General features: G+C 34.2%; 1 protein-coding gene across 1 annotated transcript in view; it reads left to right on the top strand.

Moving 5' to 3' along the window:
* Positions 1–24,734, top strand: part of Yeats2 (YEATS domain containing 2) — an 83,626-nt gene that overhangs the window by 14,024 nt on the left and 44,868 nt on the right. The window contains exons 2-10 of the mRNA XM_048803961.1: positions 2,309–2,427; positions 6,418–6,515; positions 7,094–7,186; positions 11,063–11,308; positions 13,313–13,428; positions 14,911–15,072; positions 19,240–19,351; positions 23,558–23,656; positions 24,034–24,304. Coding sequence (XP_048659918.1) covers positions 2,328–2,427; positions 6,418–6,515; positions 7,094–7,186; positions 11,063–11,308; positions 13,313–13,428; positions 14,911–15,072; positions 19,240–19,351; positions 23,558–23,656; positions 24,034–24,304 — 1,297 coding nt within the window. The 5' untranslated portion in view covers positions 2,309–2,327. The remainder of the gene's footprint in view (positions 1–2,308; positions 2,428–6,417; positions 6,516–7,093; positions 7,187–11,062; positions 11,309–13,312; positions 13,429–14,910; positions 15,073–19,239; positions 19,352–23,557; positions 23,657–24,033; positions 24,305–24,734) is intronic.

A 24,734-nucleotide genomic window follows, 5' to 3' on the forward strand; every position in this document is an offset into this window, starting at 1 on the left:
TTTTTAGTTGTAGATGGACACAATATCTTTATTTATTTTTTATGGTGCTGAGGATCAAATCCAGTGCCTCATGTGTGCAAGGCAAGCACTCTACCACTGAGCTATAGCCCCAGCCCATAAATTAGATCTTTTAATACGAATTTTCAGTGATTTTCACATCATATAATTTTTTTAAATACCTTTATTTTATTTATTTATTTTTATGTGGTGCTGAGGATCGAACCCAGGGCCTCACATGTGCTAGACAAGCACTCTACCGCTGCGCCCCAGCCCCACCCCCACCCCTAATTTTTGTTCTTAATTATATAATTTTCTTTTTTAAAATTGTTTTTCTCTTGGGGTTTATTTATACTATAAAACATTAAGAGATTTTGTTATGTTTTTGGTCTCTAAACCTTTGTCAGAAACAGACTTGCATGTGTTATTTGAATGAATACGGTAAATTATGTGATAAGTTTAAATATAGCATTTACTTCTGTAAGATTTTGTTTTCTTGTGTTGGTTACAGGGATAAAAACATTTATTTTCCAAGTTTAAAATGACAATATTTGCTTTTTATAATTAGGCTGTTTTGATAGATAAAATTTTAAGTTGAGGGAATGAATGACAATAGTAGTCCTTATCTTCATTTGCTTCTGTATTTGATTTTGATCCCATAATATAGAAAAAAATCCATTCTCACAGACAAATTGTAAGTGGTAACTTTTTTTTTAACTAGTTCACATTATTATTCTTTTAAATTTCAACTGAAAACCTAAGAGGATTAATGTAGGACATTTTGTTTCAAAGAGGAATTGATGATATCTAACAACTGCTCACGTTTTCTTTACATAAATACAAGTCAGACAAGAAGAACTCAACTTAATATTATCATGGGTCATTTGTTCCACATTCCATTCAGTTATTTATTATATGGTGAGAAGAGTATGCCTTCATAGACATGCCTAGCTTTAGCAAGCATTTGTTTGAATGTGGCAAACTTTAGTATTCCTTCAAGACACAAGCAGACTTGAATTATTAAAAAATGTTCTGTAAAAGCTAAATCTTCCTTCAGGATGTTTTTCAGCTTAAATATTCCCAAGGATGATCAGAAAAGTTCTATTTCAAGGACTTCATGAGAAATGAATTACCTTGGCAGGGCAAGTTAACTCATTGGTGGTTTCTTCCTTACCATCCCACCCCCAAATTTTTCTGGTTCCCTAGTTTTAGAGCAGATGTCAGAAGAGTTTTACCTTCTCTCTTAAGTGAGAATAAGACAAATACTTTATTTTTTCTTCAAGGATCCCAAGCCTTTCTAGGTTGGAGCCATTGTTATTCTTGAGCTTGTTTGTGAATTGGCAGGAAACTATGCAGATAATGAATTCCACAGAATGGAGAGGTGAAGATGATATTGGACTTGCATTCATCTATATAGATAATGTCATAAGATTTGGCAAACTGTAGAAGTAGGTGGCCATAGAGGAAGTAGTATGGTACAGGAAAAAATTTGAACATTTTCTGGGATGTATCAATCTCTGCTTCTAGGTTTATCTGCAAGTAGTTTTCGGTTAGTTTTTTATTTTGTTTTGTTTACTCCTGTCTTTGTTAGAGAAGAAGAAATGAGGTTTATTGATTTTTTTTTTTTTCCCCCCAAGAGTGTGTTCTTTTTATAACTGCACAAGATTTTCTTGGATTGTCTAAAATGAGTTACAGACCAAAGAAGAAATAAAGACTTTATTTTTACTTTTTTATAAACTTTAAAAATAGATAATTAGATTCCAGGCCTCTCCAAAAATCTTTATATTCTAAATTACAGCGGGTAACTAATGATTATGAACAAATGTTAAGTGGCTTGATTTGGGATGTTTATATAAATGCTGCATGCTTTGGGAATATTTTTAAGCTCAGTAATATAATACAAAATAAGTTACAGGAAAAATGTTGTCTCAGAGGATATACGTATATATCATTACATGTTGAATCTCCTGCTTGAATCAAGTGAGTATATCTCCAAGTTGGATTAAGTTTTTTTAAATTATACATATTATTTATCTAAATCAGTAAGAAATTCACAATCCAATAGAAATATGTGCAGAAGATACAAACTAAAGTGGTTTGTACCAACTTGCAGTCCCACTGGCAGTGTGCCTTTTTCCCTACAATGCTCACCAATATTTATTGTTTCTTGTTTTCTTAATAAATTGCCATTCTGACTAGAGTGAAATGAAATTTCAGTGTAGTTTTAATTTGCATTTCTCTAATTGATAGTGATGTTGAATGTAAGCGTTAGTATTGTATAATGTTTATTAATTAATTATTACTTTTACAGTGAAGAACTGAATGTCATCATGTCGGGCATCAAGCGAACAATCAAAGAAACCGACCCTGATTACGAGGATGTATCTGTGGCCCTTCCAAATAAGCGGCATAAAGCAATTGAGAATTCAGGTAGAAATTGGCTACCTTAGGAAACTATTACTACTTTGTTGATATTTGCCTCCACTTTAAAATGAATAATAGCTAAAATGAAATGAATTTCCAATTTACATATAATTTGAAGGGGTTTGTGAGCAAAGTACTCTGTATAATAGTAATACACCATTTGTTGCATAAAAGGCAGATGATCTGGCAGTATCATGATCAAGTAGATATTGAACATAGCAATAATGAGACAGGCTACACATTTTAGCTATCATGGTATATTAGTAGTAATCATGAAGTCTTATGTGTACAATAGTGGGTATCAGGTGAGATGATTGCTTATAGTTGATACATAGATTGAGGTTTTAATGTGTGTTAAGAAAAAGAATGAACTCATCAAACCTGTAGTTTCATGGCTACTATTTCTCTGGATAAAATTAAAATTATTTAAAAATATTATTTGTGTTAAAACATTTCACATGGTTTTCAGATTTTCAGGAGTTATCTTAAAAGTGATATATGAATGATATATGGAAATTTGGGGAACATTTATCTAGTTCAATCCCTGTACTTACCTAGCTGCTTTTAGTGGGTTCAGAGGCATTAATTATTTGCCCATCATTATATAATTTATTGAGGAGCAAATCATCAACTGTGTGTCTGTAGTGATCAAGAATGTCCTAAGCTGTCTAAAAAAAAAAATTGCAAATTTGTGCAATAAATTATTGTTGAAATTTATGTTTATTTAAATACCTGAGTTGTGCACAGAAAGCATCAAAGTTATAGCTCATGTGTTGCAGTTTCATAAAGATTAAGACCCCTATAGTTTAAATGGTGAAAATAATTTCTGTCTCTAAAAGTATAGTCAAGTCATACATATTCAGAAGTCTTTTTGGAAGGAAAATAGTAAAATTCAATCCTAAATAATGAAAATATTTCACTTCAACTTCCCCCTCTTGCAGCTGTAATTTTATGTGGAAATGTCATTTCTTTTTAATAACAAGCCAGATAAATATAGAGTTATCATGTAACATACATCTATTGCTCAAAATCTTCACATGCACACCCCCACCCTAAAAAGAATAGAGAAAAGTGGTTTTAACACTGTAGCCCTCTATCTTTGGTTTAAATCTAGTGTGAGTTCCCAAACCCTATTTAAGAAAGGACAATTTTTTGTTACTGAGGACCATTTGCTGCTGTTTCTGTTGGTTTCCTTCTACCTAATCCTAATCTTTTTTTTCCTAAGAATTTTTTGCAGTATAGATTTAGTCATATATTTCCCTTTGCTTATGTTATTTTGTTTTGGCTTGCTTTTGCTTTTCAATCTTCTGAGAAAGATATAATATATTAAGTGTCAGGAATTTATGGTATGAAACAGTGACGTGGTACCTGATTCTCAGCATCTGAGAATATCTGTTGGTTTATGTATACAACATTTATGTATACTTTTATATATAAATTTAGGTACATAAAATTTATATATATTTTATATATTTAATAATAGAGTTATGTTATTTTTATAATTAATTATATGTAACATCATTTTAAGAATTATTTTTTACCTGTAAAATACCCAGTGATCTAGGAAAATATTTATTAAATATGAGAAATATACTAGTTGTTTCTCTCTATGCAGACAAATACATAATGTCAGTAATTTAAACCATTTTTTGTGTGTGTGTGTGTGTGGTGCTATGTTAACCAAATTTTTGTTGGTCTAGTTTTTTTGTTTTGTTTTGGTTTGGGCTTTTTTGTTCATTTGTTTTGTTTTGAAGGGAACTCACTGTGTTTCCCAGGCTGGCCTCTAACTCCTGGGCTCAAGTGAGCTTCATGCTCAGCTTCCCAAGTAGCTGGGTCTGTAAGTACGCACCACCATGGCCTACTACAGGAGGACTTTTTTGATGATGGTAGTGATTTTGAACCCAGGACCTAGAGCATGATAAGCATACAGTGTACCACTAAGCTAATTCCTCAGCCCCACCCATTACTAATTTTAAATTCCCAATTCCCTGACATATTTTATGTGGATAAAATGACACAGATTTATCAAAGAGTCAAAAAAATTTTTTGTTATTTTTTCATATGCTGTACTCCAAAGCATAGGTGCTGAATTTTTCATGTCACAAACACAAGGATCATTTTTGCTAAATCCCAGATTTGCTTTTTAAGCAATCATATCACTGCTCTTTGTTTTGGTGTTCTATCTAGTCGCACTGTGTGTTTTGATATATTTAACTCTGAGTTGTGTATTGCTTTGAGTAGTCATCATCTGAGTTCTAGTGCCTTCAAAGGATTTGCTTTCTTTTGATTTCTTTCTTTGCTCATTCTTTCAGGTATTTATGATAAGAAATTGCTGAATTGCCTATTAGCCCATTCTCTGCAGAAGGAAACTTCTCCTGTTATATATTGCTCTAGTATCACAGATTACTTTTTCCTCAGCTCTTTACTGTCTTTTTCTTTAGACCTCTGGTTTTTCACAGGCCACCAAATATTTCAGAATTTCTTGATTTTTTTTTTTTTTACTTCTTCCTTTTTTGGTAATTTCATTTTGATGTAATTATTTTCCTATTTTTTTATTGATGCATTATAGATGCACATGATAGTGGGGTTCATTGCTGCATATTCTTATATACACACAATATAACAATATAATCTGGTCAGTATCATTCCCTAGTATTTCCTCATTCTTTTCCTTCATCTCTCCTTATATAATTTCTTTTTTTTTTTTTTTTAGATATTAAATATTTTTATATGAAATGTTTAGGCAGAAAGAATGATTTGTTTTCTTTTTTTTTATTGGTTGTTCAAAACATTATAAAGCTCTTGACATATCATATTTCATACGTTAACCTTATATAATTTCAAACAGAAAAATTGCAAGGAATACTCATGTCTTATCCAAATTAATTTACCAGTTATTTACATTTTGCCTTGTATGACTTATCTTTATTTTTAGGTACTGGGTTCTTTAACACATCCACAGCCCTTTTAATATTTTATTTTGAGACAGGATCTCACTGAGTTACTGAGGCTAGCCTCAAACTTGGGTTCCTCCTGCCTTAGCCTTCCTAATCACTGGGATTACAGGTGTGTGTCACTGCCCAGCAATCTTTTTTTTTGTTGTTTTTTAATATTTGTTTTAGTGTAGGTGGAGACAATAACCTTTATTTTATTTTTATGTGGTGCTGAGGATCAAACCCAGTGCTAGGTAATTTCATTTTGTGCTAGGCAGGCACTCTACAGCTGAGCCACAACCCCAGCCCTTTTTAAAAAACTTTTAATTAACATATTATTGTTTACATTTATGAGATAGTAAATGATGTTTTGATACGGATTTGTCTTTTTTCCCATTTCCACACACATGTACATGTATATGCATGCATGCATGTAAGCACATTATTATTTTTTGCTTTTTCAAAACCATTGGAGAATAAATTGGAAACACCTCGGTGTGTTTTTAAAGGACAGTCTCTTATATAACCACAGTAAATTTATCAAAAGCAGAAAATTTGAGCATTGTTACATTATATTATTCCAATCTGTAGCCCGTATTCTGGTTTTATCAGTATTGTATTTTTAGAGCTATTTCTCCCCCTTCGGGATCCAATCCAGAGTATGCAGGGAATTTAGTTGTCCCATTTCTAGTCTCTTTTAGTCTACTTATCCTTACCATTACTTTAGTATCTAAATGGTACAAGGCAGTTGTTTTGTGGAATATCTTTCGGTTTTTGTTTTTTTGGTTGATTTTTGTCTGATGTTTCATGGTGAGCAGGGTTAGTATTTTTGGCAGGAATATCTCAGAAAGATGTAGTGGTGGACTTCTTAGTGCATCATGTCACAAAGCACATGAGGTCATTTTGTCCCAAAATGAGTGATTTTAACTTTCTATTGCTGGTTAATGTAATGCCCTCCAGATTTATCCCTTGGAGCTATTATTCCTTAGGTTTCTTGTTGTTTGCTGACTTAAGATCGCTCCAGATTAATTAGGACTTGATGTATTTTGTGTTCTTTGTGTAGCTCGAGATGCTGCTGTGCAGAAGATTGAGACTATTATCAAGGAGCAGTTTGCTCTTGAAATGAAGAATAAGGAACATGAAATTGAAGTCATTGACCAGGTATAATGATCATAAGTTGAAAAAAAACCCCACAAAAAGCTCCAAAGCTATGATAAAAAGTCTATAGGATGAATTGGGGAAAGAAGAAGAAAAATATATATATATGTTACATTATATATATATATTTTTTTTTCTATATATATATAAATAGAGTCATGGTTTTCCTTTGCTTTTTTTTTTTCCTGCTATTTTTTGAAAAATATTTTTCTTGTTTTGAGGGAAAATACCATGTTAAAAAAAATAACATTCCAGAAAAGATAAAGAAAATATATTGCCTGAAATTCCATCCCCAAAGATAATTCCTCTTTGTTCTTATACTCAGTATCTTTGTTGACATTTCTCAATGAATATGCTCATAAATATGCATTTTAATATATCTGCATACCTTGCATTTGGGGGGCGGGGTTCATTCTTTAAATCTTTGCCAATCTGACAGGTGAGAAATGTCATCTTTATATATTTTTCTTTGATTATCAGAAAAAGTGAATTCTTTTGTCATTTGCTTTTCTTATTTAGTGAATTATGTTTTCTGTTATAATTGCCATATTTTAAAGTAATGAAGTAACACTTGTTTTTAGCGACTGATTGAAGCAAGAAGGATGATGGATAAACTTCGTGCCTGCATTGTAGCAAACTATTATGCTTCTGCAGGTCTTCTGAAAGTTTCTGAGGTAAGTATTTATCATATTCAGTTGTTTTCCAGCCACAGTAGTTGTCTGAGGAAAACTTATGTCAATGTGGAATAATCCCTCCCTGCCTTTCAAACATTTCTTTGACCTTTAGGATTTCGGAGGCCTCTAGCCTACCTTTCTGGGGAAACACACATATTCAACCACAGTCCTTTAGTCATTGCTGTTTGCATTGTCAGTAATCCTGAGTGGCTTTTTCTCCTTTTCATTAATCTTTTTCCTGCTAATTGTTAGCATTATGCTGTGTTTTGATATCCAAAGATGCCCTAGTTCTTCCTCATTTGAGTATGTCTGTTTTGGAGTAAATTATAGACTGACTGAGTTTTCTCTTACCTTTTACTCTAATGATGGCAATTTTTAGTTTCAGAAGATTTACCATATTCAACAAGCCCTGTTTTCCCCTCTCTCCATACACTTTTTATGCCAAATTGCAAATATATGGAGCACCTATTTATACATTTGGATTCAGCGATTTTAATATTTATCCATATTTGCTCTGTCTAATTTTTTTTCTAAAACATTTAAAAGTAAGTTCTAGGCATTACAGCATCTCATACCTAACTACTTGAGCATTTCTTTCTTCTTCTTTTTTTTTTTTTTTTTTTTTTTTTNTATTTTATTTATTTATTTATTTATTTATTTATTTATATGTGGTGCTGAGGATCGAACTCAGTGCCAAACACATACTAGGCAAGAGCTCTACTGCTGAGCCACAACCCTAGCCCATGTCCCCAAAACCTTTTAAGCTGGATTAAAAAAAAAAAAAGATTTGTAGTTGTAGATGGACAGAATGCTTTTATTTTATTTGTGTATTTTTATGTGGTGCTGAGAATCAAATCCAGTGCTTCACACATGCTAGGCAAGCGCTTTGCCACTGAGCTATAGCCCCAGCCCTTAAGCTGGATTTTTTAGACTAGGCTTCATCAGGGTTTATTGACTAGCTTTGGTTTCTTCTAAAACAGTCCTTCTTTTTTTCTCCCATGAGAATTGATTATTTGAAGAGACTAGGCCACTTTTTTTTATAGAGTATTCTATATTTTGGATCCCCCTCACCCTCCTGTGGGTTTCTTTTATTTGCTTTATCTTCCTATAAATGGAAGTCAAGTCTAAAGGTACAATTAGATGTAGGTTAAATATTTTGGCAAGATTACCTTATAAGTAATGCTGTATGTGTTTAGGAACAAAATATCAGAGTTTAAGTCTGAACACTGGTTAATGTGATAATCCCTTGGTTGCTCCAATTATAAATTTTTTTTTTTTGGTTGGCAGTCCCTGGGGTCCAACCCAGGACTTCATATTTGCTAAGCACACACTGTACCACTGAACTACATTCCAATATCTAGCTCTTTTATTCTAGCAATCTGACTGAATTTGGGACAAGAGAATAGGACTGAACCAAAATAGAAATATTTTTTGTTGGTGTTTTATTAATTTCAGCATAACTTTTGTGGGGGGTGGTTTTGTTTTGAGATGGGGTCTTGCTGTGTTGCCCAGGCCAGGCTTGACCTTGAGATCCTGCATGCTCAACCTGAATAGTTGGGAATGACTGTCATGAGCCTCCATGCTGGCTGGTGTTTAAAAAATTCTTTTCTTAAATTTTGTCTGTTAGAATTAGTCTCAGCTAATTCTCTTCTTGTACATCACTGGCTCCGTGGGAATGAGAGAGGGCTAGACTCTAGGGTAACAGTGGGAGGTCTGTGACGTCTTAGGCTTTCGTGTTATCACACAGAGCTTTACGGTGCCTGGTATTGGTGCTGCCCCTGATGTTATCTTGTAGAAACTAGAGCATTATTTGAGTTTAATCCTTGATAGTAGGCAGATTTCATTTATTACTGGAGTTTCCATAATGTACATTGGAATCTATGTTTATTTTCTTTTTTTTCCTAATATTTTGGTTTTTTAATTATAGTTGGACACAATACCTTTATTTTCTTTTTATGTGGTGCTAAGGATTGAACCCAGGGCCTTGCTTGTGCTAGGAAAGCACTCTACTGCTGAGCACAACTCCAGCCCCTCTATGTTCATTTTCTAGGACTTGCATTACATTACTACAGCTTGGTGGCTTAAAACAATAGGGATTTATACCTCACAGTTTTGAAGGCTGGTAGTCCAAAATCAAGTTCTCAGCAGGGCAGTGTTACCTGTCAAGGTTCCAGGGAAGAATCCTTCCTTGCTTCTTCCTCATTTCCGATGGTTGCTCACAGTCCTTGATGTTCCTTAGCTTACAGCTGCATTGCTTCAGTTTTTACCTGTAGCTTCATGTGGATGTTTTCCCTCTATGTATGGCTCCTCTGAATCTGTGTGTCTGAGTTTCCCCTCTTCATTTAAGGATTTAGTCTTGGATTAGAATTTACCACAATCTAGCACAACTTCATTTTAACTTGATTATATCTGCAAGGACACCCCACCACCCTGCATTTTTTTTTTTTTTTTTGTACTGGGGATTGGACCCAGGGTCTCATCCATGTTAAGCCTCTTAGCACCACAGCACTGAGCCTATTTCTTAATAAAGTCACATTCACAGATTCTGGGGTAGACAAGACATAGTCTAGAAAATTTACTGATTTTATGCAGTAATGTTCTGATTAGGGGTCAAAATTATTTAGATACACTTTTGTCTATTATGATCAGCCATTTAATTATTTTTAGTTTGTGGTAACAATATATTTATAGCTCTGAGAAATCTTTATTATTGAGATTCAATAGTTTTGTTGTTTTGACTTAGAAACACTCTCTGGCTCATTTCCTCCCACCAAAATAATTATTTTAATAACAGTTTTTTTAAATAATACATTTTAAAAGTTAGACTTCCTAGGAACATAACTACAGTATATGACATTATGATGAAACATAGCATTTTGTATACAAGTAACTAAGATACAGAAAAATACCCTGTAGACTGAGGGTAAACTTTATAAATTAGAGTTAATTATCGTAAAACATTTAATAAATATTACATTTTACTTCTATGTAGGTGTCATTTTTATACCATATACTTTTTAAAGAAATATTTTGTTTTTTTAGTTGTAGTTGGACACAATTCCTTTATTTATTTATTTATTTATTTTTAAGTGGTGCTGAGGATCAGACTCAGTGCCTCACACATGCTAGGCAAGCATTCTACGGCTGAGTCACAACCCCAGCCCCTATACCATATACTTTTTTAATTTTTAAATTTCTTTACAGGGATATTTAGAGCCTTTGATGTGTTTGTATAAAGTGATATGCCACCCCCATTTTGTTTTTCTGTATAGGCATTCAAACCCAGGGCCTGATATATGCCAGGCAGGCATTCCACTACTGAGCCACATCTCTACTTTTTTTTTAAAGTCAAATATTATTTTCTGGGCTGGGGATGTGGCTCAAGCGGTAGCGCGCTCGCCTGGCATGCGTGCGGCCCGGGTTCGATCCTCAGCACCACATACAAACAAAGATGTTGTGTCCGCCGAGAACTAAAAAAATAAATATTAAAAAATTCTCTCTCTCTCTCTCTCTCTCTCTCTCCCCCACTCTTTCTTAAAAAAAAAAAAAAAATATTATTTTCTGTGTATTATTATTTCTAAAGAGAATTAAAGAGCAGTAGATCTTCTAGATAAGATAAAATATCTTCTAAACATATTTTATCTTTAGAAGACCCTCTATCTTTAGCTTTTAGTGTTAACAACTTTTATGTAGTTGTCACCTTAATTTTTGTTCTGTTGATGCAGACCTTGTTAAGGAGTTTGTCCTTAATTTTATAAGTAGAGATTTTGAAGGATTTTAAATGTAATCGTCATAGCTAAGAGTTTGAAGAGATCACATTTTTACCTCCTTTCAGTGGATTGGATTAAAAGTTTGCATGCTGTCATTCTTTTGTAGGGATCAAAGACATGTGATCCAATGGTTTTTAATCATCCTGCTATCAAGAAATTTTTGGAATCGCCATCTAGATCCTCGTCTCCTACCAATCAGAGATCAGAAACACCCTCTGCTAATCATTCAGAAAGTGATTCTTTATCTCAGCACAATGACTTCTTATCTGACAAAGATAATAACAGCAATATGGATATGGAAGAAAGAGTCTCAAACAACATGGAACAGAGATCAAGCCGAAATACTGGAAGGGTAAAGTTGAATGGATGAGAGGGAGCTAGAGGAGAGGGAACTAGTATTTACTAATAAACTGTGCGCATATTATCTTCTACAGGCACTCTAGGAAACAGCCTGTTTTCCTTTTAAAGTGAAGAAACTTAGCCTTGATGAGGTTAAGGTTGTATTTGCCCAGATATATCAGAACTGAGAATTAAGCCCATGTCTTTTTAATTTTAGAGATTAAGAATCCAGGGCATTGCACAACTGATAGATGTCATTCATGTAGATATGAAAGAAACCTTTAAAGGTTGATGGTTCAGTGACCTTACCAAAGGTCTTTCCACTATTGTGTTTATTCTTTCTAGTGACTCTTAAGCACTTTACTGTATGAGGTTTTATGTTCAAAGATGTTATATTAGCTGAAGGAAATTTGACAATAAATAAATGGAATTGAATGCTATTCATTAATATTTGATCCTGCCAACTTAAATGCTTGAATTGCCAGCTCAAGGTACTCTAAACTTCATGTAATATTCAGCTATCATCATTATTGGTTTAGACCAGTGGTTTTTCTCAGCCTGGTGTTCTGTGACAGGAAATTTCCAAAGTAGCTTGCTTGCTTGCTTTTTTTGTTTTTGGTCCTGGGAATTGAACCAGGGGCACATAAACACTGAGCCACATCCCCAGCTCTTTATTATATTTTATTTAGAGACAAGATCTTGATGAGTTGCTTAGGGTCTCACTAAGTTGCTGAGGCTCGCTTTGAACTCAGTCCCTCCCAAGCCGCTGGGATTACAAGCATGCATCTCCAAGTTGCTTTCTGTAGTAAGACATCAAATATTTTACTGATTGGTTCTCCATACTGGGTATTAAACCCAGCGCACTTTACAGGGGAGCTACATCTTCAATTTTTGTTGTTGTTATTTAAGACAGAAACTCAGTAAGTTGCCGAGGCTAACCTTGAACTTGAGATCCTCCTGCCTCAGCCTCCTAAGTAGCTGATTATAGGCATATGCCACTGTATCTGTTGTATCTCTCTCTCTCTCTTTTTTTTTTTAAGAACAAGAATTTAAGTCATATTAGTCTTAATTTAGAAACTTAACATCTTTTATACAATATGTGGTGGTTTATATATATGCATATATTACAAACATTTAGTACTTACTGTGAATCAAACACTTTTCTAAGAACTATACGAAACAATCATAAAGTGGTACTATTAATGTCCTTTGAGAAAAGTGGGGCAGAGAGAGTAATTACCCAAGATAACAAGTTAATACCTGGAAAGACTAGAATTTGAACTGTAACTTTCTGTCACTATAGTCCAACTTTTAATTGATCATTGTATTTCTTTCTTTTTTGAAAAAATATTTTTTTTCAGTTGTTCAAAGACCTTTATTTTATTTATTTATTTATATGTGGTGCTGAGAATTAAACCCAACGCCTCACACATGCCAGGCAAGTGTGCTACTGCTGAGCCACAGCAGCCCCTCTTTCTTTTCTTTTTTTTTTTTCTTTTTTTTTTTTTTTAATGTTTTTAATTGTAGATGGACACAATATCTTTATTTATTTTTATGTGGTGCTGAGGATTGAACCCAGGGCCTCGGGTGTGCAAGACAAGCACTCTACCACTGAGCTACAACCCTAGCCTTAATCATTGTATTTATTTCTCATTGAAAAATTTTTAATAATACAGAAAATTAAAAAGAAAGTAAATTTTTCCATTTCCATTGCCATTTTTCAGAGATAACCACTGTAATAGTTTCTTGCATATTCTTCCACATCTTCTTTGCATATATAAAGCAGGTGTATGTGAATAATAAAAATACATGTGGAAGTATAGTGTACAAACTTTTAGTATAAGATAGTGCAGTTATTTATAGCAAATTATTTTTTCATGCTCTCAAAGGTGCCACAAAGCCATAGAATTTTATAATTTAAAAAAAATATTTGAGCTCCTCTATACTTTTTGATTTTCTGAGTTTTGTGCTATTGTAAATTGTTCTAAATGAAATGAATATTGATTATTATTTTCAGGATACTTCTGGTGTTACTGGCTCTCATAAAACAGAACAGCGGAATACTGATCTCACAGGAGATGAGACTTCACGACTTTTTGTAAAGAAAACAATAGTAGTGGGCAATGTGTCCAAGTGAGTACGAGCTGATTTTTCTCATTTTCAGCCATCATTTCTATTAATACATTGGCACTGGTACTCCTTTACTGTAATATTCCAGTGGGTTGAAGCCTGAGGAATTCTTTTTTCCAGGCTCTTAGTTATTTCAAAAATTCACCATGATCCAAAACACTTTTAGGGTGATCTTGCTCATTAGTAAGCACAGTCCTATTTGACTCTAAGCTTCCTGTTTGTCAACTGGATATTGTTTTTTTCCTGTGTACATCCTCTCTTTACAGTGCCATTCTGCCTTGCACCATATCCACTAATATCCAGAGATGATAAGCAAGAAGACATTCTCTCCAAAGTGTCACTAGAGAAGAGGCAGTATAGTAACCTCTTAAACTTTGGTGTGACGTTTGTAGAAGATGCGATTAAGAGGCATTTGAAAGCATTGAGAGTGGTCAATTCTCAGGAACTACTTCCAACCCTAACTTTCAAATCTGTTTTTTTTTCTATACATTTATGATCTCGGCATTTGCCATTTATTTGTGGTTGGCACTATTGATGCTGAAATCGGGTTCTTATTCCTGGGAACTCATTTACTGTTCTTTCTTTTCTTTTTTGAAATGGAAGGATTTATGTGTGATAAGTTTCTTGGACTTTTTTTTCTTCTTCTCCAAAATCTAAATTCCCAACAAGGTTCATGAAATTCACCAGTTAGTTATTATACATGGAAGAGCAAAGCACCAAGACTAGACAAGAATTCTCCTGAAGAACTGTTAGGCAGCTTGGCCCCCTGCATTACTAAAGATAACATAGAAGGCCATGTTCATATTCTCCTCCAGAATCTAAGACGGAGCACTCATACATTGAAATGAAAATGGGGCCCATGAAGGGGAGGGCTTCAGATGCTAGTTTTACTATGATCAAGACTTGAAGGATTGCAATTTTTGAGGTCAGCCTCAGCAACTTAGTAAGACCCTGTCTCAAAATAAAAGGGCTTAGGGATATAGCCCAGTGGTAAAGCACCCCTGGCTTCAATCCCTAGTACAAAACAACAACAACAACAACAACAAAAAGACTTGTAGTGGCTTGTTTGAGCTTTCAAAAGGCAGGAAACTAACCTCGGCAGCAGTGATTGGCTCCAAAAGGTCCTGAAGTTCTGGCACCCTGGAATGTGAGTGAAAACCTCAAAGACTAGAGGTTCTCTAGCTCAGGAATAAAAATATGTCAGGTTATTTCCACTTCAGGTACCCACCTGATAGGAAAAACAAGTTTTATATTAAAATCTCAGACTGCTAATCAGAAAACAAAACAAACTTTAAAGGGATGGCTCTTAGACCAAAGAAATGTTTAAAGAAAAAATAAAATAACTCACTACAAAGACTTTGGCTAATTGACATAGCTGTTTAATATTGCTGGAATATTAATCTTGTTTTAAAGAGCAGTTAATTGTGTTATTAGGTCTCTGAATGAAAGAAAAATTCAGATTTCTTTTTTCTTTTTCTTCTCTAGGTATATACCTCCAGATAAAAGGGAAGAAAATGACCAGTCAACCCATAAGTGGATGGTATATGTTCGAGGGTCTCGTAGAGAACCCAGCATTAATCATTTTGTCAAGAAAGTTTGGTTCTTCCTTCATCCCAGCTATAAACCAAATGACCTTGTGGAAGTTAGGTGAGCATATTTAAGTTCTTTAGCCTAAGAATAGAAATGTGATTTAACTTTAGAACGTTCTCTGGAAATTCTTGTATTATTAGTGACATACTCAGAGTTGGCTCTTTAGTCACAATGTAGTTTTAGCTGTGGTTTCTCTCCGTTTGCAGATGACTGTCTAACTGAACAGGCATTGTCACCCCATGTCAGATTGTTACCATACTAATTACATCAGCTGATAGTAGCTAATTTGTTTATATGGATACAGATGTGTATTAAAATGTTACTATTTTTTATGTATAATAGAAAGAAATACAGGATTCTGGTGTTACACAAATATTTAATGTTGAGATGATCCCACCCACTCAAAAATAATCCCTAGTGATACTTTTCCTGTGCATATACTATTAGTTGTTTGTGGTTACCTCACAAAAATGGAATGATAATGTGTGTACTATTGTGAAATCTTGCTTGTCATTTATTTGCTTGTCATATTATTTGTTTGTCATGTATTCTTCCATCTGTATATGATGATACCACATACACCTTCACTGAATGCGCTGGGGTAGTGCTGGTGGCTTATAATTAGTGGAATCTCCTATATTCTGTACTCTGACCAGAACATTCCTTTTATTCCTGATTTTTAAACAAAACCTGGCTCTCTTGAGAACTCTTTTTTAAGTGGTGGCTATTTTTTTCCCCTCCCATACACATTGTACTGCTGGGTCTGGAAATGGGATTGGTGTCTTACTTGTCAGGTTTATGATTCCAAGATCACCTTTACCCCTTCTACCTAAAAAATCCTCACTTCCATTATAGAGCCATGTGGTTTGCTTTCCTCCTTCCTTGCATTATCTACTAATTTCCCATTGCAGTTATCTACTATTTTTCTCTATCAGAAATAGTTTTAGCATGTGGTTTATTGATTTTTTTTTTCCTATCATTTGTACTCTTGCTATTATTATTAACACATGTCCTAGATTTAATTATAACTGGGTTCTTTTAAGACTTCAAAGCTGTTTTTTTTTTTTTGTCTGGTGTCAAAATTAATTTGATGCATGGCTTTTGCACCTGGCTTGAAACTTGGGGTTAATCTTACTTTTGGGTCAGAGTACAAATGTGTTTCTCATGCATGCTGTATCTTCTCATCCCAGCACATTACGTAGGAAGAACATGGGTAGATTGTGCCCCTATAGAAATCTTTTTCATTTGTTTCAGTTGTCATGAACCACTCTTAGCCAGCTTCCTAAAAATTGTGCATGTTAACTTTGCTTTTAGTCATAAGACAGTTGCTAAATGTGTGCTAAACTCAGGGCCTGTTATGGAAACATAAAGACTACATAGTCCCTGCATTAGAAAAGTTGAGCATAGTACGACTGCCTGACCAGAGCGGATCAGGCCCCCAGAGCAGATCTTAGTGAGGGTCTTTAAGACGTTTGTGTCTGTTTTATGTAGGTTGAATGTAGAAACTCTTTAGAGTAGCACTGTTCAATAGAAATATATTATGAGCCACACATATAACTTCAGATTTTCTAAAAACCAGAAGATAAAAACAAATTACCTAGCATAGTAATGCAATTTTAAGCTGCCTTATTAGAAGTCAGGGGTACTTGCTGTCTATACCAGTCTGAAAAGAGCTAGCCATACTATTGTTGTCCATCTGGAGGTGAGTGGTCTGGGCAGTATAGAGTTCTGTCACCACGGGAACCTAGACTACCACAGTGGTAAAAGCATGGTCCCTACAGCCTATTGCTTGAGTTTGAATCCTGGTTCAAGTACTTACTTGCTCTGTGACCTGGGCAAGTTAGTTATGCAACCTCACTGTGTCTCAGAGGAGATAGCTCATAGCGTGGTTGTAAAGATTACATAAGTTAATAGATGCAAAGGACTTAGAATAGAGTGGGTCAAGGAAATACTATGGACATTTGCTGTTGCTGTTCTAAGGAAAAGAGGTGGTCATCCTGAAGAGAAAAGACTCACAGAGATGTTTTAATTCTTTTGAAGATCTTTCATGTGAATGAAAAATTTATTCTTTGTGATTCTAAGTGACATATCTAGAACTATCATACAGGAGGTAGAGTAAATATTTTTATAATAGGTATTCCAAAACGGAACAAGGAATTCGGTAAGTGGTGAATTCTGGGTCATTAGGAGTGATACTAAAAGACATTTGAATTCAAATTGGTCGTTTGAATTAATAAATTGAACAAGGAGTTGTACTTCATTCTGTTTCCAGTAGAACCTTTCTTCTTTTCTTTTTTTTTTTTTTAACCTTCTACTAGGAATCTAGAAATATATAATTCTGTTCAGGGTATGCAGTTCTTTCTTGTATGGAATAACATATTTTTAAAATTATAGAATTTTCTTAATAATGTTTTCTTTATTAGTAGTTCTTAGATTCCTTTTTTTGCTTCTCAAAATATGATTATAGAAGAATTTCCTGTAAAAACCATTGTTCCTTTTTCTTGAATTGTGCTATTTATCTGTGTCTTTCCTGGCCACAGTCCTTCCTGTCTATTCACTGAAGGTTAGCCTGCATACATAAATTAAGAACATGCCTGATTTCCATTGTGAGAGCAATTGACCATGCAAACAGTATAATGAGACATATTGCAAAATAAGTTTAGACTGTCCTCTCAACTTTACTGGAATTTAAATTACCAAATTTATCATTTATAGAATTTCCATTAATTATTATTATTAGGTCCACCATGGGCCTTGCCATACCTTTGGCCTTGGATCCCTTTCTATGCTACCTCAAGTCTACCTTCTCATTTACCCGAAGCCTGTTCCTCTACCATCATCATGCTGTTTCTCTGACCTCATCTTGTGTTCACCTGACTTCTTCTATCCAGGGCATGTACTTTGCTTTTGCTTTTGCTTTTTTAAAATTCTTTAACTTTTTTTTCTCTCTTTTATAACGTGGGCATTGTTTTGTCCACTTTTTAGACTGCTACTCAGATTTTTCCTGTTTTTCAAGGTCTTTAATGTGAAGGAAAAATTTATTCTTGATGATTCCAAATGTCATATCTAGAATTCACCATTCTGGTACCTCCTGGCTTTGTGCTTATTAATTCAGATCTGTTAAGAGTCCTCTCAGGTTTTATCCTTGGACTCTCCACTTGTAGAAAGCCTTTCTCTTAGTTTTGAAAGTGCCTATTCCCTGCAAGATCAGCATTTTATCTTATTACAATAATTGTAAGCCAGGGATTCATAAACATTTTTATTTTAAAGGTATTCCTCTCTTCCCAATTAACTTAAGCCATATTGTTTTGAACACTTAAAGATCTCAATTAAATTTTTAAATTTTTTTATTATGGAAAGTTTCACATATATACAAAAGTAGAGGGTATAATGAACTTGTACCCATTGCAATTAATAATAGTTTGCCAGTCTTGTTCCATTAACCCACCTCTATACACACCCTTTTTTTGAGCAGTTTTGGGGATTGAAAACAGGGACTTATATGTGCTAGGGAAACATTATACCCCTGAGCTATATCCACTAGCCCTTTTTACATTTATTTTGAGACAGGGTCTTGTTAAGTTGCTCAGGCTGTCTTTGAATTTCTGACTCTCCTGCCTCAGCCTTCCAAGTAGCTGAGATTTTAGATGAATTCCAGAACTCTTGGCTAATTTCCATTTTTCCCCCTTAATTAATTACATTATGACTATAAATTCTTCAGTCCAATTAATATTCATACACATTCTCCTGTACCCACTAAAATCACAGCTATTGTATGGGGAAGATCAAGTCTTTTTAGCAGTTTCAAATAAATTTTCACTTTCGGATTGAGCATTTTCATGATTTATTTTATTTTTGCCTTTGGGGACCTGGGGTAGGAACACAAACCTCAGAGCCTGTGCCTGTCATATGCCAATCACAGGTTCTGGCTCTATAGTGTAACATTCATCAATTAACTTTGGTCCCTCGTCTATGAAAATAACTTTGGATTACTGTCTGGACCTATTAACTCTAAGCATTCAAAAATGGAATATTTATTGTAGATTTGAATTTTTGTAACTTAGTATTTTAGTGAAATTCAGCATGTAACTTTAGCTTCACATAAGGAAACATAAGTGATTCTAAGAAGGATGTGAATTTCTGACTTATCCATTATAAGAAAACTTCCTCTCTAGGATGAGAGCATGAACATGGGTGAATGTATAAATATCTGCTTTTCCCTAGAGAGCCTCCTTTTCATCTGACCAGAAGAGGCTGGGGTGAGTTTCCTGTCAGAGTTCAAGTTCACTTTAAGGACAGCCAGAACAAGCGGATAGATATCATACATAATCTGAAGGTATTGTGACAAAGCATTGCTCCCCAGAAATGATATTTTTTTTCCCATCATCTATTTCATATGGTAGTGAGGGAGGTGGTCATGGACAGTGGAAGCAGGATAATCATTTGAGCATGTTATGCTTACTGTTACAGCACTTCTTTGTCCTCTGAAGGTTGTGGAGACAAGTTACTTTCTAGCACAATGTATTTTCTTTAAAAAGATGAACTAATTGTTCAGATAATGTGAAGACTTGAATTTTTATCAAGTCTTACCATTGATGTGTTACTTAAGACTAAGTAATTGAAATCTTAATTTTTTAAAAAATATTAGCTTTTCTATAAAATGAGACAAATAATGCATTGCTTGTTTATCTCACAAGGATTAAGGGAAACAAACATATTTTGGCAATTGTAAAGTACTGGGTTGCAATATCTAGTTTGTATGATCAGAAATTCTTCATTGATGTATTCACATGATTTATTATGCAGCCATTATAAATTATATTTTATGAAGAGTTTTCTGTTTGTAGAGAAAAACTACCATTATAGTAAGTGAAAAGCAGAGCACAAAATACTATGTATATGAAGTTAGCCATGATTTTTAAAAGGTAGAAAAAACAAAACAAAATACCAACTATTGGTGTTATTGAAGTAATGAATTGGTGGGCAATTTCCCCTATACTTTTTTCTGTTTTCCTGTTTGTTTTAACATTTTTGCAGTTTTATATAATAAACATATTTAGCTTTTATAGTTGGAAGACAGACCGTTTTAGTGCTCCCCCTAGACACTCTTTGTAATGTATAGTAGAAAATATCATCTGTTCATTTTCTCTATATGTGATATAATCCTAACATTTTACTTCTCCCAAAGCATCCCTACTTTGTGGCTTATCACATTGTTCTAATTCCCAAAATTAAACTCAATAAAGCTGAGTACATTTATAGAATTCCTTTTACATTACCTTTGTTTTATAAATGTACCTCTTTAAACCCTGAGGCATACTAAAGTTTTCTCTCCATTAGTGATAGATGGTACTGCTTAACTTGACTTTTAAGTTATTTTCTACAGATTATTGTAAGACTAGATTGCCTTATAACCTCAGAGAAGAACAGAAACCAATTAAACAGCGTATAGGCACTTCATTCAAAAGGACAGAATACTGTTCTATTTGAAGAAAGTCTAAAATAGTTCTGCTTTCTTTCAACTTATTTTAATCACTGTACATAGCACATTATGTTGCTCTGGGCAACATAATTTATTTAGTCTCTAAAATAAAGGGAATTGTTTACATGGTTCTCACATATTTTATTGTGCATATCACCTAGAGTTCCCTGTAGAAAATTATTTGAGACACAGTGGTATAAAATGACAGTGAAGTACTTCTTAACCAGTTTTTCTAGAAAACATAATTTTTACTATTTTTGTTGTACATTGACCTCAAAGCTTTTAAATACCTATATTTTGGCCACAGGATCTTTATTTTTAGTGGAGTTGTCATTTTCCCTGTTTGTTTTTTGTTTTGTTTTGTTTTTGGCAGGGGTCGGGGGAGGTACCAGGGATTGAACTCAGGGGCACTTGACCACTGAGCCACATCCCAGCCCTAATTTGTATTTTATTTAGAGACAGGGTCTCACTGAGTTGCTTAGCACCTCGCTTTTGCTGAGGCTGGCTTTGAACTCGCAATCCTCCTGCCCCAGCCTCCAGAGCTGCTGGGATGACAGGCGTGTGTGCTATCACGCCTGGCATTTTCCCTGTTTTTTTCTGTGTTCTTAGAATGAAAGATCTTTCATTCTTACCTCTTTGTTCTAAATATTTGTTCAATTGAAGACCATTATTCTTTCTAAACAATCTTTCTTATATTCCCATTGTTGCTAGTCTGTGTTCTGCCTTCTTTTGTTCATTTCCATTCCCCTCTGTCCGTTCTATACACCATCATCAGATCAGTCTGTCCAAAACAGCAGAACCATTATGCTATTCCTTTTTTGGAAAACATAATTTAATTCTTGATGTTCAAGTTCAGACTCCCCGCCTACTTTTTAGGGTCCTTCCTGTTTTGATTCAACATACTTCCCCTAAATTATCTTGCATTAATCCTCTGCATGAGCATTCTCCAGTCATCTCACTCTTTTCGTGTCATAGAAAGTCCTTGGCTTTTCTTTCCTTGTACCTTTTTTTCTCATCCTCTCCTCCTCCTCAAACATTTGTTTGAATTCTTTCCATTCTTCAAGTTTCTGTGTAACTTTTTCTGGCTATTTAAGCTCATAACGATGTCTGCATTTTACTCTACAGAGTACATAATTATGTGTATTTGATACTGTAAATACTGAATTAAATACTAACTATTCTTAAGTGTTAAGAGTTTGCAGAATATATGAAATTCCCTGCATCCTCAGCAGGTAGTCACTTAACCCTCTCTTCAGCATTACCATGGAGCACAGCACAGCACTTCCAAATAAATGTTTTATTTATTTAGTAAATAAAATTTTGAAATTTTTTTTCATAATTTACTTAAAATTGCTGTTCTTCTTGCAAAACAAAACAACCTTGATCTTATTGTTGTAGCTTGATTTTAAAATAATTCTGTACAACATTGTGATTTATAAGAACTTAAAAATTTCAGTAATAGCCTTCATGTCTCTCCATAAATCATTTTTTTCTCTAGGCAAAACTTGTTTCTGTAACATTTCTTTTTTTTTTTTTTTTTAATTTTTTATTGTTGGTTCTGTAACATTTCTTGTATGCTGTGTTTTCTAGTTCCTTTTGCTGTTTTGATAATAATTCTGTTTTTATCAATGTCCCTCTTAAAATCTGGTCCTAAGAATGAAACATATGCCTGTTCAGATTATAGATAAACTGTTATTTTCATTTTCTAGGGGATAAGAAAATGAATGTCACCTAAAATTACCCATACCTGTTTAGCAGTCCTACTCTTGGCTAAGGTTAAAATATTAAAACTCCAGATCTCATCTGTGGAACCTGTCTTAATCAACCCTATGTTGCTTTTTTTTCTTCTGGATACTAAAATCTCTTGACTGACTGACTGAGTTGCCTTCCCTGTGTCGGCTATGAGGAGCTCAGCCAAGCTTGACATCTGCCTCCTTTTTTTTTTTTTTTTTTTTTTTGGATCTTGTGATTAGCCTAAGGTCTGTAAATGAGCACAGACCTTTATTTTATTCATTTATTTATATGCGGTACTGAGAATCGAACCCAGTGCTGCACATATGCAAGGCAAGTGTTCTACCACTGAGCCACAACCCCAGCCCCATAACATCTACCTCTTATCAGCCTTTAAAACCTTGTGTTTACTAACCTTCCCTGGCTTTGCTAGTTTTTCCTTTTTTTCTACCCAACTTATAAACATGTTTTTCCTGTCAGTCTTACTGTACAATGTTTATATGGATAAGCTGTCACAAATTTCTTTTTTTTTAAGATGTCAGGATATAAATTGGAACACAAAAAGAAGTAAACCCCTTCCTATGTAAATGTAAACTTTGGTTTATGTTATTAACATTCCCTCAGTTTATGCCTTCTTTCTCTCCTCAAAAATAAATCTTTCAACCTATTTGTGTGTGGGCAGGGGGCGGGTACTAGGGATTGAACCCATAGCCTTATACATGGTCGGCAGATGGTCTGTCACTGAGCTATATCCTCAGCCCCCAAATAAGTCTTTCATGATGCTAATATATTTGAAATAGTTAGCATTGCCTGTCATGCCTAAATTTTCAAGAATGAAAAGTTTTTTTCAAGAATGCTTAATAACCATACATTTAAATATGTAATTGTGTCATCATATTATACGTATATTTTTATAGCCTGTCATTTAAAATGTATTTACACAACTTTTGTGAACTCATCTTAGTAGCTACATAATACTTCACAAGTTGAATATCCGTGTTTACTTAAGCATTCCTTTTATTGGACATCTGTGTTTTTAGTTTGTGGTTATAGATGATGTCACAGTAAACTTCTGGTGTGAAACTTCCTCCATTTTAGGATTGTGCTTAGAATAGGTTTTTAGAAGTAAATGGCTTACATTAAAAATATAATAACTGTAAGGCCGTGACTATTTTTGTGTTTACCCAGTATTTCTGCTAGAAAATTGAGGATTTTTATTGAAGCAATGATGTGCTTGTTTACATTATGAGAACATGGATCCTGTGATTAGCCTAAGGTCTGTAAGTGAACACAGTGAAATTGAACACTCTGTCCTTTGTCTTTCAATAGCTGGATAGAACGTACACTGGCCTGCAGACACTTGGAGCAGAGACGGTAGGTGTTTTTCTTATGGTCTTCTTTCTTTCCTTTTTTTTTTTTTTTTTTTTGGCGCCAGGAGCGCTTCTCTCTCTCTCTCTCTTTTTTTTTTTAACATTTATTTTTTTTTTAGTTTTCGGTGGACACAACATCTTTTGTCTGTATGTGGTGCTGAGGATCGAACCCGGGCCACACGCATGCCAGGCGAGCGTGCTACCGCTTGAGCCACATCCCCAGCCCTCAATTTCTAATTTCATAACAGAAGCATTTTAACTAAATAGGATTCTAAGCATGATACCTTCCACCAAAAAAAGTATAAATGGGTAATTGATTATATTTATTTTACCATCAGTAATTTGTATAAATAGGTATTAAAATATATGAATAATATACTGATTTTTTTTTATTCTTTGCCACAGTGGTAAGGTTTTGCTATTTCAAAATGATTGATGACTTATTATTTGCCTGCTAAATTTCAAACAGGATTCCCATCCAACACTGAAGCTGAGAGACACACTACATTTTATTCTTTGCCATCTTCATTGGAAAGAACACCCACCAAAGTGACATCCCAGAAAATTACCTTTTGTTCTCATGGCAATTCAGCTTTCCAGCCAATAGCATCAAGCTGCAAAATTGTGCCACAAAGCCAGGTTCCTAATCCTGAGTCACCTGGAAAATCCTTCCAGCCCATCACCATGAGCTGCAAGATTGTCTCAGGTATACAGGAGATGTGTTGAAGACGATGTGTGTAAAGTTGGCTGGATGGTAGAAGGGTTGGAGTGAAGTTCTTCTAAGTAGTATTTGTGTTTCTTTTCCTGTCTCACTATCGATTAGCACAGCTGCCACAAAGCAAAATAATTAAATAAATAACCATACACACAACTTATTTATATGAGAATTCTTTAATGGGATGAAGAAATGAAACTCAAAATGGTCAAATTTTAGTCTCCTAAAGTTAGCACAGGTAAAATTTTGATAGAGTAACCTGGCTGAAATCAAGGTAGAAATTGAGTTTGGGGATTCTAAGTGAAAACCAAAGTAACTAATAATAGAAAAAATTTAGAGGCCTTTTGGCTTGAGGTTAAGCTTTAAGTGTTGGAATTGAGATACCTTCTGTTGTCTCCATAACCACACAAGCAAATTATTC

This window comes from Marmota marmota, unplaced genomic scaffold (genome assembly GCF_001458135.2).
Source record: "Marmota marmota marmota unplaced genomic scaffold, marMar, whole genome shotgun sequence".
Classification (NCBI taxonomy): domain Eukaryota; kingdom Metazoa; phylum Chordata; class Mammalia; order Rodentia; family Sciuridae; genus Marmota; species Marmota marmota.